The sequence below is a fragment of the Atractosteus spatula genome, chromosome 27 (assembly GCF_055471065.1).
Source record: "Atractosteus spatula isolate fAtrSpa1 chromosome 27, fAtrSpa1.hap1, whole genome shotgun sequence".
Lineage (NCBI taxonomy): Eukaryota > Metazoa > Chordata > Actinopteri > Semionotiformes > Lepisosteidae > Atractosteus > Atractosteus spatula.
In genome coordinates, this window is record NC_142732.1 from 3,472,978 (window position 1) to 3,496,075 (window position 23,098).

At 43.7% G+C, this 23,098-nt stretch overlaps 1 protein-coding gene across 1 annotated transcript in view; it reads left to right on the forward strand.

Annotated features, from left to right (window-relative positions):
* Positions 1-23,098, forward strand: part of tspoap1 (TSPO associated protein 1) — a 96,440-nt gene that overhangs the window by 63,186 nt on the left and 10,156 nt on the right. Inside the window, exons 6-24 of the mRNA XM_088906819.1 lie at positions 2,951-3,091; positions 3,882-3,965; positions 4,325-4,414; positions 5,094-5,216; positions 5,682-5,786; positions 6,271-6,321; positions 7,060-7,092; positions 10,784-10,955; positions 11,349-11,444; positions 12,291-12,523; positions 13,523-13,629; positions 14,299-14,408; positions 14,678-15,538; positions 15,693-15,844; positions 16,365-16,883; positions 17,207-17,611; positions 18,916-19,083; positions 19,577-20,821; positions 21,816-21,930. Coding sequence (XP_088762945.1) covers positions 2,951-3,091; positions 3,882-3,965; positions 4,325-4,414; positions 5,094-5,216; positions 5,682-5,786; positions 6,271-6,321; positions 7,060-7,092; positions 10,784-10,955; positions 11,349-11,444; positions 12,291-12,523; positions 13,523-13,629; positions 14,299-14,408; positions 14,678-15,538; positions 15,693-15,844; positions 16,365-16,883; positions 17,207-17,611; positions 18,916-19,083; positions 19,577-20,821; positions 21,816-21,930 — 4,810 coding nt within the window. The remainder of the gene's footprint in view (positions 1-2,950; positions 3,092-3,881; positions 3,966-4,324; positions 4,415-5,093; positions 5,217-5,681; positions 5,787-6,270; positions 6,322-7,059; positions 7,093-10,783; positions 10,956-11,348; positions 11,445-12,290; positions 12,524-13,522; positions 13,630-14,298; positions 14,409-14,677; positions 15,539-15,692; positions 15,845-16,364; positions 16,884-17,206; positions 17,612-18,915; positions 19,084-19,576; positions 20,822-21,815; positions 21,931-23,098) is intronic.

A 23,098-nucleotide genomic window follows, 5' to 3' on the forward strand; every position in this document is an offset into this window, starting at 1 on the left:
AGACATCAGCAGCACCTAAGACTTTTCTAGCTCTCCTAGAAGGGATAATTGGAGGCAGAGGGGGAAAAACCTTCAAATTAAAAGAGATCACAGGAAAAAGGGGTAGGTGTTTATTTTCATGTGGGCTTCTGTGTTTGTGTGGTGGAGTTGCTGTTGTCGTCACTGTCGGATCCCTTTAAGAGAAGTGTATTCTGCGTGTGCAAATCTTCTTAGTGAGAAATTAAAGCTTGTAAAGGCTAGTTAAAATGGAACATTCAGGAATCCGAATGCACTGTAAAGTTGCAGTTGACATGCAAAATCCTAGTGGAAAGATCATCTGTAACTGTGCCCATGGTGCCATTTTAGCCTGCATGCTTTTTATATGAGCTTACTTCCTGTTCATTAGCACTCCCTACTGATTGTCAATGACTTGATCATTAACATGGTTTTATTACAATTAGATTGCTTTGCAGTAATCAAAAATCAAAGAGCAGCCAGTGTTCCAAACTCCATGTGCTGAGCACGTTTCGCAGTCTTTAAAGACAAAGCAATTCGCTGATGTACAGTATGCAGACGAAGTATAAAGAACTTTTTGTAACTGCACAAGGCAGCACTTGACATGCCAACTGTTTATAACAAGTGTGTGCTGCACTGCACTTGATATTAAATGTTTCCAGGATCAGCGCGTTCATTTGCATTAGGCACCATGCAGATATTCCAGTTCAGTAAGTTTAAAAAGTGATCAGGTTACCAATTTTGCCATTCCTTTGGGAATGCTGAAATGTGCATATGGTACAATTTATTTTATTGAAGTTGTGTGTTTGAACCAAAGAAGTGTTAACCAACAAATGCAACATACCATTACTGGCAGAGTCCTAACTAGCACTGTCTAGGCCTTGCTCCTGCATAGTCTGCAGTGCACATAGCATGAAGCCATTGAGGTACCTGCTTGTGAACTGGGGGAGTCTGTCTTGCTTAAGGAGGTCAGCCAGGGACACAACAGGTTTTGCGTTTTAACACAATACCATAACATTTTTTTCATTGGGCTAGGCCTTTTATTCTCCTCCCATATTTCCTTATTGAACCGTAGGCCTATTTTTGAACCAGCTGTTAATTAACTCTTAATAATGTCTACATCTTTTACATTATCAGAATACATGTATCAATTAGAATATAGATATAGAATATATACTGTATATGAATATAGATTAGGGCTTATTCAGTATGTGTATGTTTAGTGTAAAATGTTGTTATACCTGTTTTGAGTTGCCTAGAATAGACTATGAACTCAAAAATACTATAGATGCAAGCTCTGTATCTGATATCAGTGTATGTGCATGTATCAGATTCTGAAACAGGTCATCACTACTCATTTAAATGAAATCCCGGATAGCAATGAGGGAGATTTCTCTTTTCTCTTCTGCAGCTTTGTGACCTCTGTAGCATTTAAATCAGTCATTCTCATTTGTAGCATTAAGTGTTTTATCCTGTTACTGGGTCACGAGATAGAGGCACGAGGTGGAAGTTCCTATGAAAGCATTAGAGGACACGTTAAAATAGATTTCCCTTTCTGCACTAGACAGCTTGGCTATATTAATAGACACAGCTGTGTCTTCTCTGCGCTTTCACATTTTAGACACCTGGCATTCACAACTCTGTACTCACAGGAGGTTAAGACAAATGTATCAGTTTGGTCTTGAACAGTGGAGATTGAGGGGACTTAAGTGAGGAATTAAGAATTCTGGAAGGTGTAAAGACAATCAGTGGAGTACTTGAAGCCAAGCAGTGAAGGGATCTGCTGTTTATTCTGTGAAATGCTGAAACAGGAGACACTCTTAGTCTGCAAGGGGTTATGGGTAACTACAATGAAGCACCCTGTTATTGTTGTTGAAGATGTCCTCAAAAACAATTCAATCAGATTGTTAGATTGGATGAATAACCCACTAACAAGTAAACAAACTTGATGGACTGAATGCTTTCCTATTTCAGTATGCTCTTATCCACAATTGCAATATGACAAGCAAAGGAATTTGAATTGTTTTTAATGTATTTGAAAAATGCCCAGATACCTTCCCTCTGAATTTCAAATATTTTTTAAACAAAGCAGTGGCTGTGGCATATCAAACTTTGATATTTAATAACTTCCCTGCTTGACATCTTGAGTAAAACAAAAATGCACATTATCATCTTTGAGGCATTCCAGACTTTAGAACCACAGTTATATCGGAGTTCAATTCCCTATTTCTTTGGAAGAACAAGCGAACTGACGCTGGCTTTTCCTTCTGGCATGTGTTTGTTTTAGATGAAGCTCTAATTGGATGTTGTTCAGATTCCAAAGGCTTTTAAGTTGTAGCAGTGATAGTTGTCTATTGTCATATGGTTTTCACTACAGTTGTCTGCTCCTCTTAGTCCTCATTTGTAAGAAAAACTGTGAAAAACACTGTGGAGAGTGCTGGAGTTTCACATCCCAAGACTGCATATCCTTGCCCCAGCAAAACACAGAGCCAGCAGAAGATTGTGGAATGGGCCTTGTTGTGCAAACTGTTGTGTTTCAGACTGGTTGCAAATGAGAAAGCCATGGAGTGTGCTTCTTGGCCATGAAAGCTTCCTCTATGATAAAGGAGTTTTAAAATGTACAAGCAAACCAACTGAGTCTTCTACAAACCAGAACTGAGGTATTCATTTATATTTGACGAATCTGCTGATATGCAAAGCAGGGAGCCTACAGTTGAATTAGCTGTTATGTACAGTAGTGCTAATAAAGTATGTGGTCAGTAAAACAACTAAGTAAAGAATCGTGTTTCATAGCTAAGCTTATTTGTTTTTTTTTATACATTTAGCTTACTAAGCCATTTATTTCGTAAACACTTACTAAATGTTTTAGTATAGATGATGAAATTACATCCTAAACACAGCGACGCAGAATCTGGTACGTTCGGAGCCCATTGTGATGAAAAGCTCCCCCTTTCAGGCCCAGTCTGAGAACCCATCGCCAGTCACTGATGAAGGCCCTCGACCTCCGGAAGATACCAGTGGTCTCAAGGAGCAGAGGCCCAGTGTGACACCCGAGGCCCTCTCTTCCCCACCTGAGGACCATAGGCTGCAGGAGCTGGTGAGGCTGCCTAGCTGTCTGAGCCGAACCACCGTGCTCAGCTCAGTCACAGCTCAGCTGCTGGTTTTATATGCTCTCACACCTGTATGGAGGAATGGCTGGTGGGACAGCGCTATCTCCAGGCATTTCTGTGACATTAAGCGGATAAAATCTCCGTAACAGATTTTTGCAATTCAAAATGAAATAATCTGTTATGTATTCGTATTGTTAATACACTTCCTAACTACACCTTAGTGTAGCACAGTTTTTCGGAATGAAATTGCACACACTATGTACACCTACAAAGGAAGTGATGTAGTTGTGAAGATGTCAATAAAGAAAGGAAAGTGGCTTCGACACATTAGCTTCCATCTTTCTGTGTGCGTGGTATGCTGTAGATGTTCAGAAGAAACAAAGCATGCTATCACAATCTGATTGTAAGGCATATTTAATCAGGTGTTGTACTCCCAGTTATTTCGATTGCATTTAATTATTTTCTGTTCCTGTAACCTGGTTCAAATAAGCAGATTTTGCCTCTTTGTTGGCCTGTTTAAGCCGCATTTAGAGTAATTAAAGTAATTTAAGCTTTGCAATGTCCCTCATTGTAACCTAGGATCAATATGACAAATCAGACTGGTGTAACTTCCATGCATTTCGGGATTGTCTTTCACATTTAGATATTTCACCCAAGCTTTTTGACAGCAAATCATACCAGGCAGGCTTTATACTTGGGGCTTCAGTTTACCTGTAAGAAAGGGCTGATAGAGGCTTAATGTTGTGCTGCTGGACTGATGCTGACAAATGCTTATAGGAAAGTGAGCTGAGCAAGAAGAGAAAAGAATGTGAAAGTCTCGAGCATGAAGTAAAGAAAAGACAGAGAAAATGCCTGGACTTGGTGAGAATCTATTCTTACTGCTTTGCACCCTGAAAAAACTGATATATCAATATTGCCAAGCTGAGATCCAAAGGTAAAAAATGTTTTGATTTTGTGATGCATTGTAACACAAAACTGTGCAATTAATCTAGTGTTTAAATAATTATGCATCCAGTGTCCGTGTTCCCTTTATTTCCAAATGTTCCCTTTATTGCATTTTTTTTAGAACTAAGGTTTTTTTCAGAATCTAAGGTAAAAAAGTTGGGAAAGGGGCAAGTTAACCTCAATTTAGCTGAAGCAGAGAGGATGTGCCATGAGGTCTGCTCAGATTCTCTGCGGTGGCTGGGACTCATTGCCTGCTTTGCGTTTGCCCTTGGCAGGAGCATGAGCTGGAGGACGTGCGTGGGAAACATGCGAGTCTAGAAGAGGAGGCGCAGCGCCTTAGGCTGAAGGCCCAGCTGCTCAAGCAGGTGAGGGTTTAGACGCTGGTTCAGTTGGGACAAGCGACGCAGCCGAGCTGAGTCACTTGCAGAACACAGATTCCAAATATACTCTCCGTGTCAAGTACTTTACAAAGTGACATGCTTTCAGAATCCTTATTTCTGTGCAGGTGATAGTGTTTTAACTTGTCTGTAGTTGCAAGGGGTCTCCTTCTAAATTCAATTGACGGACCGTTTCTGGACTGGAAATCCAGGCATAGTGGTTTGAATAGTTTTTTCTAGCGCGCTTCCCAAAGCTGAGCACATGCAGTTCTCTGTACAGCACAGAATAATTAAAAATCTGTTTAGGCCCGATGTGGTCCTGGAATTGATAGGTGCAGATTTGTTCAATATTATTTTCATTAACAATTTTCAATCCAGTGTTGACAAACTTGGCCTCATAATTACGTTTGTTAACGAAGTCACTCTGGGTTCCTGCCACAGACCAAAGACATACTAGTAGGCTTTTTTTTTTTCAATTTAGTTTACTATCACTTTTTCAGACGATGTTTTACTAGAGCTGCCCTCTGCTCTATAGCTGTCCTCTGTGGGCATCGTCTCTGGAGCTGCCCTCTGCTCTTAGCTGTAATAAGTGTAATGAATAATTACAATAAAATCTTAGCCTTTGGCACCAGTGGTCCTGAATGACAACATGTGTTTCCCTCCTTAGGTGCAGGCTGAGAATGACGAGCTGAGGGACAGTCTCTCTACAGTGACAGCTCAACGCAATTCAGCTCTTCAGGAGAACCAGAGACTTCAAGCCAAACTGGAGAACCTAGAGCAGGTCCTAAAGGTGAGGACCCCTCAGCATGGTGGTATAACAAGACATGACACTATTTGGTAGTCTGCAGTCTTAAGTGATTTCCTTTGGTAATCTAATGCTACAGTGTATGCTATGCACCAGCTGTGCGCAGTGTTACCACATGCTTGACACATGGTAATAGGTCAAATTGTTGTGCACAAACCAATGTTAGTGCTTACATTGGTAAAGGCAATAAAAACAGATAGAGATTGACACTAACATAATTCTCATTGAATCCTTTCTGTTTTCCTGCCATGTGTTTTACCCCAGACAAACATCTCACAGGCTAGTCCAGGCTGCAATGGGGTGCCTTGCTCAAGTATAGTAAGTTCAGAAATGAATCAGGAGGCTTGCAGTCTCATGTCATTCACAATCACAATAGAATGAAAGAAGAGGAGAATGGTGCGCAGGGTGTTCATTGGTCCTGACTGTTCATGGTGTTTCTTGAACCCCCAGCACATGCGAGAGGTGGCTGAGCGAAGGCAACAGCTCGAATTGGAACATGAGGAGGCTCTGACGATCCTCAAGCTCAAACAGGAAGAGGTCAAACGGCTCCAGAAGGTGAGAATCCTGCAGCACATGGCTACCTGCTCCCAGCTGGATGGCCAAGTCAAAGCGCCCGCAGTCCAGCAGTCCGGCTGTGCTTCGGGAGTCCAGCTCGCAGTGTTTGATCAGGAGGACCAGTGGGGTGGAGAGCAGCTTCACGCACAGCTGGCAAAGGGCTGGGCGCAGCTGGCACTGAGCCATGACTTCTGGTGCTATCCAGCAGATATTTTTCCATGACATAGACAATGTGTCCGTCCTCTAAAAGAAGCTTTTAAGCTTTTTCATTTTAAATTTGAAGTTGGTAGCTAGATTTTGGAGAAAGAGAGAGACCTTTAAGGAACACACTTCAGTCACAGTATGGCAATTGCTCGAAGCTTCCCAGGGGTGAAAGTAGATTCCTTGGGTATTTGCATATGCATAATTGAAAAAGTGATGGCCACGCTAATAGGCTTCTACTTACAGTAATTGTCGATTTCTGTCATTTCTTGTTTTAAAACAGGCTCAAGTGGCCGCGAAGAAGGAACATGAGGGAGTGGTACAGTTGTTGGAGGTTAGTGGAGGGTATCCGTACCCCCTCCCAATCGTATTCTTGAATTGAACACTTTAAAAAAACTGGTAATATCTGTATTGACAGCTGTCATACAAAAAAAACAGACACTGAGAACTAATTTGATTTAATCTCTTTAGAATTATGAGAGCCTGCGGGGATGGGTTCTGTTGACTTTTCAGGGCAGTGCAGTTGCAAACAGCTGGCATTTTGTTTATCCATGATGCTTCTCTCTAATGAGCATATAAAATGCATGCATTATTCATACAGAAGTCATTTTCGAGATACTGCAGCTACAGAAAATGCAAAATCCCATTGTGTCTCTGCTGTAAACATCAAGACTCCTCTCGGGCAACCTTGAGTAATGTTACCTTCCCCTTGGTAAACATGCATTAGTGTCCCTCTGGGGACCCTGGCTCTGTCAGCCCTGCTAGATCAGCCCTCTGTTTAGTTTTATTACAGTATAAGAAATGATGGTTCTTCCTCCACGGTGCAGACAGAGCTGCATCTCTTTGCTGTCATATGAGAAACATGATGTAACCTGGTAATGATAGCACATTTAAACTTCTTTTAATGATTGGAGTGATCAGAAATTCCCAAAAGTTGAGCTGACATATAGCTTAGAATGTAATGTTACTGATATTTTTCAGGAAAAATGGTCCCTTTGTTCATTGTCGTTTGAAGTGCATGTACTGTATTGTTTTATTCAGCACAGTAAATGGAATATGTATTTCATTGTAGGACTTGATCCAGCTAGTGTTACGGAGGGAGATGGTACAGTCCCTTTTGTTCTGTTTGAACTGCTCTGACTTATTAAAGCTGCATCATAAAAGTGCTTTGCTTCCTTAAGAGGGCTCTGCCTTTTCACACTGAGAGTCTGGAAGGAGATAATCGCCTCCCCAGAGTCTGACTAAAGCCTGGCACCAGCAATGAGAAGCCATCAGACATGCCACGTGGCGACAGAATAACATTTTTTTTAAAATAAAAAGCATATTTTGGTAGCAGTTCCACATTGAGAAATCCTTCGCAAAAGAAAAAAAAAAGTTTAGATGGGCAAAATATCCTCATTTGTATGCATTCTTATGTGCTAGGTCAGGTCACTTTGAAACAAGTCAAAGCGCATCATTTTAAAAATGGTAGATATTTTTATGGCGCACAAGTAGGTAGCTGTGTCAGCATGCGTAGGCTGCAAAGGAATAGGTAAGGGTTCATTCTGAGCTGAAATGGAAAGAAACAAGGTCAAAAAGTTTATTTTCTTTACCTTTAAGCATGGAATGAACCCTTACCTGCTGCTGTATATTTTTATGACACAAATGAAACCTTCCGTATGCTTAAGCCATTATTTGTGAAATGTGTTAATTAAGCTTCAGTAAGCCTCTAAGTATCAATTCATAAATTAGCGCATGTTAGTATTTACAGTAAGTACAGCTAAGACATACGTACAAAGAGCTCAAACTTTGTATGAATTTTATGTGTATTTAAGAGCTTTTACAACATTGTGGATTTCCAGATTGAGATAGTAGGCAGAGGCCAATTAGTATTTTGGAACAGTGAGTGAATATGAAGCAGTGAAATGCATTTAATTTTAAACCGCCAAAGCACTGCGAACTGTGCTTACAGCTCTTTTGTTTATGCCCTGCCGTTTATAGACGATGGGAAGGTGGATAATCCTCTCACAAAAGACAGGAGGCAAAAACACTTTTCTGATGCACATTAAACTTTAAAATCTCTGCTGTTGATGCCTATGACTTTTAATCTATTAATATCTTTTTTTCTCCCACCTTGGCTTGGAATATTATGAGCATGCTTACTTTTTTGGGGTTTTTTTGTGTTTTAAAATTTTTGTGTGAAATCTTTCTGTGCTTTGTTCTTGCTGCTAACCAGAACACACTGGACTGCATGCAGGTATAAGCAATACACAGTGTGCTTTATTTCCCCCTTCCTGTAGAAACCCAGCTTCAGGTCATCTGAAATAAGTCATTTCCACAAGATGCTTGCTATAGAGAGCAGTGCCATCCTATAGTTTAAAAAGTAAAAGTCAAAACAGTTGTGTGTGTGTGTGTGTATATATACTGTAAAAGCATATACACATCTACATGCACACACATGCATACTTCTATTTGAATCATTTAATATGGATTCATTTATAAAATGGATTAAGCATTTGTCATTAGTGACAAATTCATCAGTTGTGTGACTGTATAGCAGTAGTGAGGAGATAAAGGAGAATGTGTATACTGTATGTTCAAACCTGTTTGTTTGAAACAATATGTATGAAGCCATATTATGAGAACAATTAAATTCCTCAGCTGTGATCCTGCAGTGGTAGTGGTACCCCTTGGTGAGCGTTAGTGCGTTATGTAAACCCTTCACAGTTATTGTATTAATTTTGGTAATCCGTCGTGTTGACAGTAGGGCTGTCGTGTTGTCAGATAATTTCAGACAGGCGATTAGAAAGGTGAGTGGAACAAGGCAGTTTTGAGGGATGGTGATTTAAAGAGCCTTTATGGAAAAGGGTAACAAATCATTGTCTGCGGCCTCACAGTTTTTCTGGGGTGACAGGTGTTCCTTGGTCCTGCACTCTTCCAGAACAGCGAGCTGTTGGAGTCAAGTGCAGAGCGGCCTGGACGGGCGCCAGCTCTGAGGTTACATGTGGAGTGCAGGGATATTATTGCCGGCTCCTGGGGAGTGGATTAAGGACTGCCTTTCAGCCAGTCAGCTTGTGACTTTCACGGCCATTGACGTATTAATAAGTATCGTTCTTGACAAGATAGAAATGAGTGGAAATGTAATTTATCGGCAGCCCACGTCTGTGGCCTCCAGAAAGCGAGAGAGAATAGACTGGATACTTGTAACCCTTCCTACAGCTTTATCCCACTGAAATACTGTGAAGACAAGCGATCAGAAGGAGTGTAGAAAAAAGACAGTTTAGTTCCTTGACCAGAACCTGAATTAAATTAAAATGTCATGCCCACAATTATACGTTCTGTGCATAAATTAATCTTTCTGACAGAGGAAATAGCCATCGGCTTACTGAGCACATCATTTTGGTATGTGCAGGTGGGTTGAAGTCTTAATTTAATAGGTCAAATTGCAATAGTGGCATCACTAAAGCCTTGTTTGTGAGGAAACTGTATATTTTTGGGTAAACATGTAGCACAGAGAGATTTCTAATTGAGTGAAGAGGCCAATTATGTTTTAGTCCAGCTGAGTGTTCTGTGAACTGCAGCACAGTATTCAGCATGGTTAAAGGTTAAAGAGGAGATATTTATAGCTTTGTGCTCCGAGTTCTACACCATTGGTTTTGTTGGTTACTGTGCCCCATTGTAGCTCGGGAAACGGCAGTTTGGCAGTGTCTGCACTGAGAAGTGAAACTCAGCTTTGGCAGACAACAGCTTTGTCATCACTCTGCTACCTTCCCTGTCCCCCCTCCCACTTCCTAAATAAGGTGGGGCACACTGCAGGTTTCATACATGCACGCCCTTCAGAACATGTCTGGTGTATATGAATAACATTTCACTACAATGCATTTCTAAAGCCATAATCCCGACCTGCTTTTCTGCTCTGTTTTGTTTCCCCTTCAGTGTTTGCATTATTTCTGTCCTTTACTGTTATTATGTACAAATTACTATCTACAGGCACAGTGTTAAGAAGATGAAGGTAAGGTCTGTCATTAAGGTGTAAGAATTATTACAAATTCTTACGCATTCTAGTACATTATATAAATGACACACAAGCTTATGTTGTAAATATAGAACTACTGCCTATAGGAGTATAGGTAGTGATCATTTCTGTGATCAAACAGACACAGTCCCTCATGGGTAACACCGGAGAAGAAGTGTTGTTTTAACTTGCTGTTAGGTGTCCAGATTAGATGCCCTTTTTCTTTTGACTTTATAAAAATGATAACTATTCCCTGGTTTACTCCAGCTCCACAGAACAGATCAATTTTTTTTCCGGATACCCTCACTCAAACCAAATGGATTTTTAAGTTCCCATTTAAAAAGGCATTTCCATTCATCGTTTCCAGTCTGGCCCCCTTGGTGCACTAGCTTGAAAAAGGAGGTGAAATAATGGGTCTTCCGTCAAGAGCAGTAGCATTTGTTTGCATTAAAACTAGCACGAACAGAGGGCTGGAGCCTCTCTGACTGTCTCTGGGATTTTCCAATAAACAGAAACAACTAAGATAACCATTTCGAAAATGGGACCAATCAAATAAAAATGGCTGTGTGTGTTATACTTTGTTAAAATAACTTCTGAGTGCTTCATTGCGTGTTTAAATTGTTAGTTTTGTTGATAAGTACTGTTATCCTGTTTGCTTTCTACATGGGTAACTAACCCTGCGCAGGAAGACTGATTTACGATTGGCTCATCATTAACGCTGCTGAAGTTGAGAAGGCCGGACACAGCCCAGTTTCACAGCTAATGGACTGTCTGACCCTGCTGGCCCTCTGTGCCCCTGCAGGTGAAGGTGCAGGAGCTGGAGGAGAAATGCCGCAGTCAGAGCGAACAGTTTGGCCTGCTGTCCCACGAGCTGGAGCGGTTCCGTCTGCAGGCCGCCAAGTTTGACCTCCTGAGCTCCAGCCTGGACCCGCCCTCCCCGCTGACCAACGGGCTGGAGCTGTCAGGAGAGAAAGGTATGGCCCTGGGCAGCAGGCATGGCGAAGAAGCAGCCTCCAGGTCTGGAGAACACAAAGGGCACAATCGTGTGTAGCCTGGCAGCCCTGTTTTTGTTTCAATACAGTGTTCTTCCTTAATAGAACCACATCTGACCATGAAGTTTGTAGTTGCATCTTTGATGTTTGTGCCAACAATGTCCAAGCTGTTTTTTTTGTAATATTGTTAGGAAAAGAATATGGATCTATGAATATGGAACATAAGGACCTCTCTCACTCCTTGTGCTTTTGCATAACCAGGGATTTGGAGTTGTCAGGGATCTAAGGAGTGTCAGACTCCTACCTTACTTTTTGCTGAAGGAAACCATGCATATTCCTGTTTCACTGCAAGGTTTCAACTTGTTCTGCTTTTAGATTCATATGGTTCTTGGGATGTTATCACTCTGGGAGATGTCAGCTTCTGGAGTCTGGATCGGAGCAGCAGTCCTTTTTCAGACATTTCATTACAGGGTACAATTTTGAGGATGAGACTGACACAGGGTTGCTGTGAAGTGTTGGGGATGTGGGGTCACATGTATTTCACCTTGCAAAGAGCTGATGCACTGCTGGTTGAGTGACAGGGTGTGTCTTGTGGTCCTGGTCAATGTTTAGTTTCCCCACTGTCTGCATGACCACACTGGTTATGAATGCAAGGTTGGGGATTTGTTTTTTGTAATTCGTCTTACGATGTGCATGTTTTATATACACTTCACAAGCACTTTGGGACCTATGGTCACTTTTTTTTAAATTTCTGATCGAATAGAGCATAAAGCATAGAGTGTAGCAGTGATTTGTCAAAATCCAACCAGCTAAAGAAGATATTTGGCCTGCAGTGTGTGGTAACCTTTAAATCCAAAGGTTGTGTGGTTTCAATAGGGCCTTGGATTATTTAAAACTAGCCCACAGACCAACAAAATATTGTCAGCCTTTGTGGGCTTGTTTATAAAGCCAACACCAGGATTTGAGGGTTGTGCAAGGTAAGGTATCCCAGCACACAACAGAGTTTTTATGTGCAAATGAAGGAACTTTTTCTTATTGTCCAGTAAGAGATATTGAACGGGATTATTTAAAAATGACAGTGAGCTCGACTAGCGAGTTGTAAAAATGCATTTAGAAGACTGAATTATTCTATCTTAAACAGGCAGCTGGATTCTCTGAAACAACCCAAAATGACCCCTTCACTTCTGCAGAATTTAAAAGGATCATTGTCATCCCTTGCTACACACTTTGTTTGCATATACTTGTGCACAGATGGCACTGTAATGCACGTGTCCTTACTGTGAGCAGTGCGCGGTCCTGACGGTTCCTGTCCTGCAGATCTGGAGGTGACCCCGCCTGCTGCCCACACTGCCCTGGCAGCAGAACCGGCGAAGGAGCAGCCTCTGGAAGCAGAGGAGCTGTCCATTCAGCACCAGGAACAACCCACCGCCAGCAGCACCCATTCGGAGCCTGAGCCTGCTGCCGGCACGCCAAAATCAGACTCCAGACAGCTCCCACCCAAATCGGAGTCGCTTCCGCACAGCACGCCAAAATCCTGCCCAACCCCAGAGGTGAGGAGAACCTGCCCTTCTGGTTAATAAGGGGGGCTAATTAAACACAGTATTGTCATTTCTGCAGACATCTGAGGACATTACAGGCATATACCCCATACTTACATACACCCCACACTAATGTTACTGGCTCCTGACCTAAAGCCAATTTGTGCATAAATTGAGAGAGTTATTTTTTGGGTTTTGGATGTAATAGAAGGAGTAATCAAATATGTATCCACTTAAATGAGCATGCAACAGGTCTAAGTGATGTACAAAGATTGAAAAGACATCCACTAGTGATGGCACAGTAAACAGACAGAGCAGGCTGCAATGCATCAATAGCTGTTTAACATTGTGACGTGACTGTAGTGCATCAGTTCAGTACTAAAACTCTCATAACTGAGGATGACGCCGAGAGGATGCTTTCTTTGTTGCTGTATTAATTTAATAAGAATATTAAATCATTGAAATGAGGGTGTCTAGAGGTTCATGATCACTTCAAATAGAAAAGTGGCATTTCTGTTATCAGTGCTAACTCTCCTGTACAGCGCTATGGAGCTTGAACCCTGTCAAGGTCTTATAACAAAGTGTGTTGGAGGAGCATTTCTAAAGGCCCTTATTCTCCCCATTTTGTGCAGGAGTGTCTACAATATTTTATCTTTCCAAATGTGTATTTGATAATAAAAAATTAAATTTAATTTAATTAGGTTTATTTAAAATTTAAAGAAACAAAAAGAAATTCAGTCACATGTCCAACGTCAAGTTATTCAAAATTATTCTCTACAGTGATTGTCTTAGCAGGATTCTGCATGTAGGTTTAACCTTGATTACGCAACAATCAATTAAAAAAACATCTGTTAAAGATGTGCGTGTTCTTTGTGTGTCCAAGTGCTGTTTTTACTGTTTTATATGCTTTACGGGATGCAGCAGCATTTACTTATGAGTTTGACATTAGCAGGAGAGCCACTGTTTATTGCCATCAGTTACAGTATATTCAGAACATTTCTTTCTCTCTAGGTTGACACTGCCAGTGAGGTGGAGGAGTTAGACATCGATGTGTCCCCTATCCCTGAGCCAGAGAACAGAGCTCCAGCGAAATTGCAGGTCTTTATTGCCCGATACAGGTAATGATTAGCTTGGACCTGCACACATTCCATAAATGTGCACTATAGTGACTCACTATGTTATTCTGGGTGCTTTCATGATCACTTGAGATATATTTGTATAACCTCCTTTGCTTTTCATTTTTCACAGTTTCCATGCGTCACTTGGAAATACAGATGCATACATATCTCCCTCATACAGATGGAAATAATTGGGGAAACAAAGGACAAAATGCCCATAGAACACAAATTCTACACAATAGATTTGTATATATTTTACAAGAATGAAATGTTACATAACTATTATACTGACATGGTTCAATGTGACTGGTTGTCTGGAAATCCATCAGAAAGTGCCACGCCAGTTAAGGATATATACAAGTACTGTATAGTCATCCATATCATAGTAGTATGTTAGTAAACACTAGTAGTAGTATCTGATAAACACTATGGTTCCAGGGATGGATGTATCATTAGAGAAGGAGTAAAGAAAACAAGATTAATAGGCATGCCAGGAGCCGAAAGCTTGACTTCACGTGTTACTGAATGCTGTGTATAAGTGTTGTGATGCTCTACTCTTGAGAGTAGAAATCTTCAAGGAAGAAAACTCTGTTTATACTGTACTTAGAATGTTTTTTTTTTACAAGTGTACGAAAATAGCATTAAGGAAGGCAACTGTTATTTCTGCAGCTACAATCCTTTTGACGGCCCAAATGAAAATCCAGAGGCAGAGCTTCCTCTCACTGCTGGAGAGTACATCTACGTGTATGGAGACATGGATGAGGATGGATTCTACGAAGGTTCCTTTGTTGCCTGTTTTCTCTCTGTTGAAAGAGCTTTGCATGCTGTGCCTCTTTTCCAGTTGTTGTGGCAGCAGATAAATTTAAGGCACTAGCTTAGATACAGTACTTCACTTCCAAAAACGTGTGAATTCCTTTTAGCTTTCAGGTTTCACTGTTATTTTGATATGTAATGGGAGTGGGTAATGGAGTTATAAACCAGACTAAGGATTGTGCAAAATGCTCTACATTCTTCAGTAAGATGACCTGATCTGACCTTTCTTCTGCAGGGGAGCTGATGGATGGGAGGAGAGGGCTGGTCCCCTCCAACTTTGTGGAGCGGATCTCCGACGACGACATGCTGAGCTTTCACCCTCCAGAGGTCAGTGACCTGTCCCACAATTCCTTCCAGGAGAGCAGCTTCCACAGCAGCAGTGAGAAGCACCTCCGACTAAGCATCCACAACACAGAGAAGACCGACCCCTCCGTCCCAGAGGAGGAGGAGACTCTATCAGGCCTGGGGAAGGTGGACAGCCTGATGTCGAACGGTTTCGACCTCGACATGGAGGAGGTGGGAGATGACGCGGTGCCTTATCCAAGGAAACTGACTCTAATCAAGCAGCTTGCCAAGAGCATCATCATCGGCTGGGACCCTCCCCTGGTACCGGCTGGATGGGGGAATGTCTGGAGCTACAATGTCTATGTGGACAAGGAGCTGAGGCTCAATGTCCCATTTGGCTCCCAGACGAAAGCCGTTCTGGAGCGGCTAGACGTTAACCTCAAAGCCTACCGCGTGTCCGTGCAGAGCGTGACGGAGAAAGGGGACTCGGACCAGCTCCGCTGCAGCATCCTGGTTGGCCGAGATGTGTGCGTGGCACCTACCCAGCTGAAGGTGGAGAGCACCACCGCCACCTCGGCCAGCCTCGCGTGGCTGCCCAGCAACAGTAACTATGTGCACGCGGTGTTTTTGAACGACGAGGAGTGCGAGATCGTGAAGGCGGGCTGCTACTCGCACTGCCTCAGCAACCTCAGGCCGAACCTGAGGTACAGAGTCAAAGTGGAGGCCAGGCCGCACCGCACGCCCTGGGAGTTACCCCTGGACCGGCGGGAGCGCAAATGTGCCGTAACATCGTTCGTCACTTTAACGGCAGGTGAGAACACCTGTAATAGTGTCCGTGTTTTTAGATTGGCCGAATTACCTGCCAATCTGCTCATCCTTTTAGAGTCTTTATTTCCTCCTGCCGTGCTGTACGTTTGTTCTGCTGTATAGGGGCCCACTACCTAATCTTCCAGATTTACCCCTAGGTCCTCCGGATGCCCCACTGGATGTCCAGGTGGAGCTGGGCCCCAGCCCTGGCATTGCACTGGTCAGCTGGCTTCCTGTCACCATTGACGCTGCAGGCACATCCAACGGGGTCCGTGTGACAGGATACGCCATCTATGCAGACAAGCAAAAAGTAAGAAGCATACAGTAGGTCAATCGATACCGGACAAACGGTACAATATGTCCAACAGCACAGTGCACCTAAAGTATTGACTTAGCCTTAATAAAAATACTCAGTGGAGCGTGAGATGGTTACACTACATAACTCTTGAGTTATTCCGTTCTTGGCAATTTTGTCAGAAAGCAATCTCATTTGTTCGTCATGTTTATATTTATTTTTTGTCTTGCTTTATTTTTAGTGTATTTGGATATCTGTATTACATCATTGAACTCAGTCACCTTGCACTGTTACTGTAGGTACTTCTTTTCATGGCTGCTTTTTGATTGTAGGAATTTAACTTTCAAATCTCTTGCTTCACTGATATATCTAATAGAAATAACTAGTCCAGTATTAGAAAGCTTCTCCGGCTTCATGATATTTATCTGATTCTTTCCTTTAGCGTATATTGTATCCTTGTAAAGTCTCTCCGGCTGTCCAGTTTTTGCTCCTGTGTCTTAATTCCTCCATTTTTGTTCTGTGGGCTGTTTCCCAGGTGTTAGAAGTTGCCTCCCCTACAGCTGGCAGTGTGCTGGTGGGACCTTCCCAAATGCACATCCTGCAGGCAGCACAGGAGCTCACAGTGCGGACAATGTCCACTTATGGGGAATCGACGGATTCAGTGCCTGTCAAAATCCCAGCAAAGCTTTTCGCAGCCACGGCTCCCTACCAGCCTCTGCCAACCCCACCCAGTGCCAGCAGCTTGCTGGAGGTCAGCATGCACAGCGCCCCAATGTGTAGGGACCCCCTGGACTCCACAACTGCCACAGCCCCTCTACTCCTTGCCTCTGCTCTTCGGGTTGAGCCACCAGTTGCCCTCGCCGCCCGCGAGGCATCCGTGCCCACCTTTCCCAAAGCAAACCTCGGTGACGGCATGGGTGCTGCTCTCCACCGAGAGGAGAGGACGGAGTCTGCCAATTCAGTGGCAGATTCTTTGCCAGCAGCGGGGGCATCAACATCGAGCTTGGTCCTGCATGAGGGTTCGTCGGTGTCAAACTTCCATTTAGGCCACACGGTAACTGTCCTGCTCAAGTTCATGTTTAATGTTATTGCAGTGATTTTCTAGAATTAACAAGACTTTGTGCAAATATTATGTAGCTTTATCAGATATCAGCCTTGCAAATGGGTAGTCTCTTTTCTAAAATCTCTACATCCAGAGTTTATTACCAGAAGAGCAGAGGACAGAATTCTTGTTTAGGAGCCCTTTGATATGTAATTTGATGCTGATGTTTATTTAGATGTGCTTCTACAATCCTACAGCAGGAGAACTTTAACAGACTGGGCCAGCTGAACTAAGCCCTGTAAGCAGTAGTCATATCTGTAACTTATGTTTTCCAGGTTGACGTCACCTCAAGTTCAGGAACTGGAAGACTGTTAGATTCAACCAAAGACTCCGAAAGTATCGTCGTGAAACGTCCATCTGTCTCAATCACGGACTTCCTGGAAGAGGCTGTGTCTAGCCCAGACCCCAGCAGCTCGGTAGCGGAAATGAGCATGGAGTCCTCCCAGGGTTTGCCAGGGGAATCAGCAGGGAGGACTGAAGACCAAGACCAGGTCCCCTCAGGCAGCCACAGCCACTGTCTGGACACCTCAGGGCTGGAATCGGAGCATGAGGCAGAGGAGGAGAGCTCTCATGGGAATGTTAGAGTGGTGTCAATGGATGAGTTCCTGGACCACAACCTGCAGAAAACAGGGCTTGGAAATATACCATCCCATCATGACCCCTACCTAGGGCCTAAGGAGGTATGGAAGCTGCTGCTTTTCTTATTTTCTTTGCTTTCTAAATGACATTGCTCTGATACCAGTTGCTTAACAACAGTAGGCCAGAACAGTGGTCTGGTGGTTCACAGCTGTTGGGTCCTGGGTTTGATTACAACCAGACTGCCTGTTTTCCCTTGGTTTGCATGGGTTTTCCCCATGTGCTTCAGTTTTCACCCACCTCACAGGACACACTAGGGGTCTCTAAACTGTCCCTGACCCTGTGTGCTTCTGCATGCATACCCTGCAATGGACTGCTGTGCCATCCCGGGTGTAGTCCTACATTGCGCCCTGTGCCCTTAGGATAGACATTGGGTTGCCACAACCATGACCAGGAATAAGCAGCTCTCTGATAATGGGGGGATTGATGACAACAGCATTAGGTCACTTTCACAGACTGGAAAACAGCTTGGGTGGAGGGGGGGGGGGGGTGTCTTTGAATTCCAAGCGCTAAGAAGCCTTCAAGCGTCATCTTGTTTGCTGTTGCCAGCTAGAGATCCTCATTTCCCTCATGACGCAAACAGTGGGCAGACTGCCTGTTCTTACGTGAATTCGATTGGGCAGTTTGAGCACAGAGGAATCCTAGCCTAGCGTCAGTGCGAGAAATAAACAGTCTTAATGTTTTCTTACTTTTCATGACCAGAAAAATACAGTAAGTTCTTTCCTTCATGCAAACGGAATCTAAAGTATGTCACACTGATATCAGAGGCAAATCAAATGCATCACGAGTCATTTTCATAATCATATATTTTGGCATAACATATATGATTTCATTACTGTTTTTAATGAGGGAATACACAATTACATAATTTCCACATGCCAATAGCATGCTTCTTTACAGGATGAGTAGTTCAATACATCCGTACAATACATGTGGGATTAAGGTTTAGCTGAAAAAGAAGTAGTTTTCAGTGTATAGATGAAAAGAGTGACAGTGTCTGAGTCACTGGTTCTTCCACAGTCTCAGGGGGATTGTGATTACAGCAAGGAGATCGAATAAAAGCGCTTAGAATTCTTTAAAGTCATCCCAGCGAATGTCTTCAGAATGAGCAAATAAATTCACACCAGAGAACACAAGTGGAAACGATGAGGAAGTGCATTGAAAACTGAGAAGAGGTGGTAGTTCTTTACCCAGAGGATTGTAGGGGGTCTAGAGCAAGCTGCCCAGCCATGCTGGTGGAGTCTTCTTTCAAGTGATTGAGATCCTCATATCCATTGGCTTGTGACTCTCGTTTGTGACCCTTCCAACGCCCTTGTGCCTTTACACAGAGATTGATGTTGTTTTGCAGGACCCTGTGAATGACCACCGGCTGAGCGAGTATCAGACCGAGAGCAGCCGAGGCTCGGACCTGTCGGACATCCTGGAGGAGGACGAAGAGGACCTGTGCTCCGACGCTCTGGGCACTGAGGAAGGAGAGGAGCAGAGTGGAGGGCTCGGTGTTGGAGATGGCAGCAAGGTAATACAGGCATCAAGGTCTTCCTAAAAGCTGGTGGCAGCTTTCAGAGTGCCCTTATTTTCCTTGTCCACTTGTGATCATCATCCAAAAGAAATCCTCCAGTTCTGCTCCCCGACGTAAACATTTTTTTTTACTTGTCATTAACCAACTTATTTATCCAAATGTTAAAACTGCAAAACTTTTAAAGCTTAAACAACATTAATCTGTTTTGAAGCCAGAAGAAGTTCTTTGTGTTTAACACTAATGCTGTAATATATAAAATACATTTAACTTTGGTGCCCATTCTTTCCTGTGTTATTTTTAAAAAATCCCATTTCCTCTTGATTTTGTTTTCTCTTTTCTTTTCCTGGGCATGCCAATATTTCATTTTTTCCCCTTATTGGGTTTCATATCCTCTGCATGCACAACCCTCTTTCCCAACGTGGTCTTCCTATTACACATCACATCCCCCCTCGCCACCCCTGGCTCCTTCTCGCCCTCTGCCTCTGCCCAGCCGGACACCTGGGAAACGGACAGCGATGAAGAGATTTTGGAGAAGATCCTGAAACTCCCGCTGCAGACTCACCACAGCAAACAGCTCTTCAGCATCCCTGAGGTCACAGAGGAAGAAGATGAGAGTCAGGAGCTGGAAGACGGCGAGTCTCCCGATGTTCCAGAGACTCCGCACCACGGATTGGAGAAGCGGCCCACAATTCCAGAGACCTTCCATGGAGCCAGAAAACTTGCATCTGGCAGAAACCCCGCCTTGCTGGCGGAAGCCAACAACCACAGCGAAGCGAATGACAGACAATCAAGTGGCAAATTCAAGGAAGCCAGTGAGAGCCTGCTCTTGATTCCAAAACCACACAGCTCTGCCAGGGAGTCGTCACCAGGATGTCATCCCATGCTGCAGGTCTGTGAGAAATCAGGTGAGACAAAAGATCCCAGCAGATACAGTGTCCTGCAGAACAGAAGCAAGCAACATTCCCAGAAGACGCATCTCTCTGCCGTGGTGGAGACAGGCAACAAGGCCTCTGAGTACCAGGAGGAGGATTTTGACTCCGAGGGTAGCATTTACGTCCACAGCAAGGAGCCCCGGATGAGAAGATGCCATGAAAGGGAGCCCAAAGACTCGCACCTCCTGGCAGAGAAGTCCGGAGACAGGTTAAGGAGAGAAGCTCTTCTGCAAACCCAAATGGACCTCATCTCTTCGGAGCTTCTGAAGCCTGGCCTTCATGCTGGAAAGTATTACAGCAGCAGAGGAGGAAGAGGGAACAATGCTTCTGCGGGCAACGGCGTGGAAATTGATATTGAGTACGGAACTGAGGATGACGAGGAAGCTCTGGTTTACAGACCAGCGGCGGTCCACCTGGGGCAGGTGCACACTGGCTGGTGGGTGGATGGCGCCCAGTCAGAGGGCCTGGAAGAGCTAAGCGACTGCTCCAGCCCATGCGAGTCCGTGAACTCGGAGGGGCGCAGGAGGGAGCTGAAGAGGCAGGGGATGGTGGAAGACGAGGTGTTTGAGTCCAAATCGCCCTCTCGCCACCATCACCCCCGCTACCAGCACCAAGCTCACGAGCAGCTGCATGGCCGGGGAAAAGTGGGTGCGTCCGGGACGGTGGGCTCCCGTTCCAGAGGGAAAGGGGGGCCAGAGGCAGGAGAGGGGGCCATCCGTGGGCAGGATTTTCACAAAACGGCTGGCCGGCGGGCGAGACCCGAGCACGGGGGAAAGGGGCACAGCAGCGATGACTCTCACAGGGTGTGTTTCCTGTTGTTCTGTGTGATTGGCTTTAATCATTTGCATCTGATGGAGTATCCTCTGTGTCATTGTGTTTGTGAATGATGTGGGTCAGGGCAGACTTAATCAGAATTGTGCTCTGGCCTTCTCTCTCCTAAAAAGCTCACACACCTACAGTGCGTTATTTCAAATAATTTAGTCACAAAATAGACAAACTCTTTTACAGTAAATCCCATTTTATATTGTCAACAGACATCTTTTGATATATTTAGCAGACCTCCACCAACAGTCCAAGCAGTGTTGGACTTCCAGTTGCATAGTCCCTAAAAGGGGCTTAGGATATTTAGTGTAACAAACAAATCTTGTTTAACTGCAAAGCTCAGAATATACAGTACAAATACTCACTGTACTATGGAGAATGACTGGACTATGGATTAGATTTGGTAATAGTGGCAGAGAGGTGATCATGATATCTGAAATAGCACAGTGGATGCAAAGGGTTAAAACCAATATGTTTGTTGTGACTATTTTTAGCCATTTACCCCCTTCCTCTTTTGTTTGTCTGCTCCTTTGCAACGCTTGATTCCTGATTTTTAGTGGCTGTGTGGGACTGTGTTTTCTGCTGCTTCTTGTGAACAGCACAGTGGCTGGCTGCAAGGCGCAAAACACCAGCTGACAGTCGAAATTGCCTTTTGGAGTATGCAGGCTGAACATCCTTCATCAGAAGGCATGTGCCAAGGCATATTTGTGCTCACTTGGCCCCTTGTTCAGCAGCAACAACCCTAGAAGCTTTAATTGTGGAAACAGTTTTGTGGATAATTTTAGCAAAAACAGCACCGTACATCAACCTTGCTGATATTTATTAAGCTACTTAATTATTGTCTTGCTGTCACCTCCCCCTCCACAGTAATCTGTGTGCGCAGGCACGGCTGTGTACCTCAAGTAGTGTTCTTGTGTTCCTCTATTGGAATGTGGAAAGAAAGGCAGTTCCTCTCAAGTTTTTGATGTGTGTTAGGAAACCTCTGCTGATGGAGACCCTCGGCTACCACACTCTGCTGAGGCGGTGTCCTGGCGGGGACTGAATGGCTTCTCGCCCAAGATGGACCACTTGGAAACCAGGCCAGCAAAAGGTCAGGCTCTCTGTTCCTCCCACCGAGAGTAACTAGTCTGTACTGCTGCAGTTTCACTAGGTATTACTCACGCACGCACGCACGCACGCACGCACGCACGCACGCACGCACGCACGCACGCACGCACGCACGCACGCACGCACGCACGCACGCACGCGTGGGCCAAAGCAGATCTAAAGGCTCAGCTGGACCCAGAGTGTCCAGTCAAGAAGTTGAAAGAACGGCAATTGAATTGCTCAAATAGTAAGTCAGAGCAATCAAGACAGAAGTAGAATTCGTAAAAGGTCATTTACGTGCTGTGTGGAAACATTCTTGCGTGTGCCACTGAGCACTCTAAAGAGGTTACAAACAAAAGGAGGTGACAATAAAGGTGCTTGTAGAGGTAAAAACACCTTAACGTTTGCAGCAGTGGTGTCTTATTTCCTGTCCTCAGTGAAATGAAACACTCAGGTCAAGTCTGGTTTGCAGTTTTGGAATGGTGCAAGTCTGGAACCTCTTAAATGCTAGTAATTGTATTAGCGATTAAGTTTTGAAACTACATGATGATGTGTACTTTAGATGCACATGAATGGTGCATCATTATTTCTGAATTATTTAGGCAGATTGTGAGAAGGCTTTCAGTAACTTGCTTTTTCAAAGTATATTGTGTAGCTTGTTGTGAACAACTTAGAGGTTCTCAATCAGAAGCAGTGGAACCCATTAACTTTCACTGCATCTATTGCTTTTTTCTTTTATACTGTACGTTAAACTTGTGAATTAATTTAAGTTCCCTTTTCTTGAGTCTCATTTTCACCTCAACTGAATGTTCCCAAAATAAGTCTGGGATAAGCAGGTAATGAAACAGACAAGCTGAAGAGAACTTCTTTGGACAGGATTAACTAATAAAAAGTCATAATGATGAATGAAATATTGACTTCTATTAAAATTGGACTGTAAAATCTGCTGAAAGTAGGGCAGGAAAGGCAAGTATACTATTCACTACACACTTCTCCTATTAGACATACAGTAACTCTATTTTGTATCTCGGTCTATCAACCTCAGTTAGATACAATCAGCAGTGAACAAACGGTTTTGTAGCTTATGGGTTTATCAGCCTTGTTCAGATTTCTGCCCTGGGGATTTCCTGTCCGGGTAGTTAGGGCATGTTTGAGATGGAATCTGTCCACCT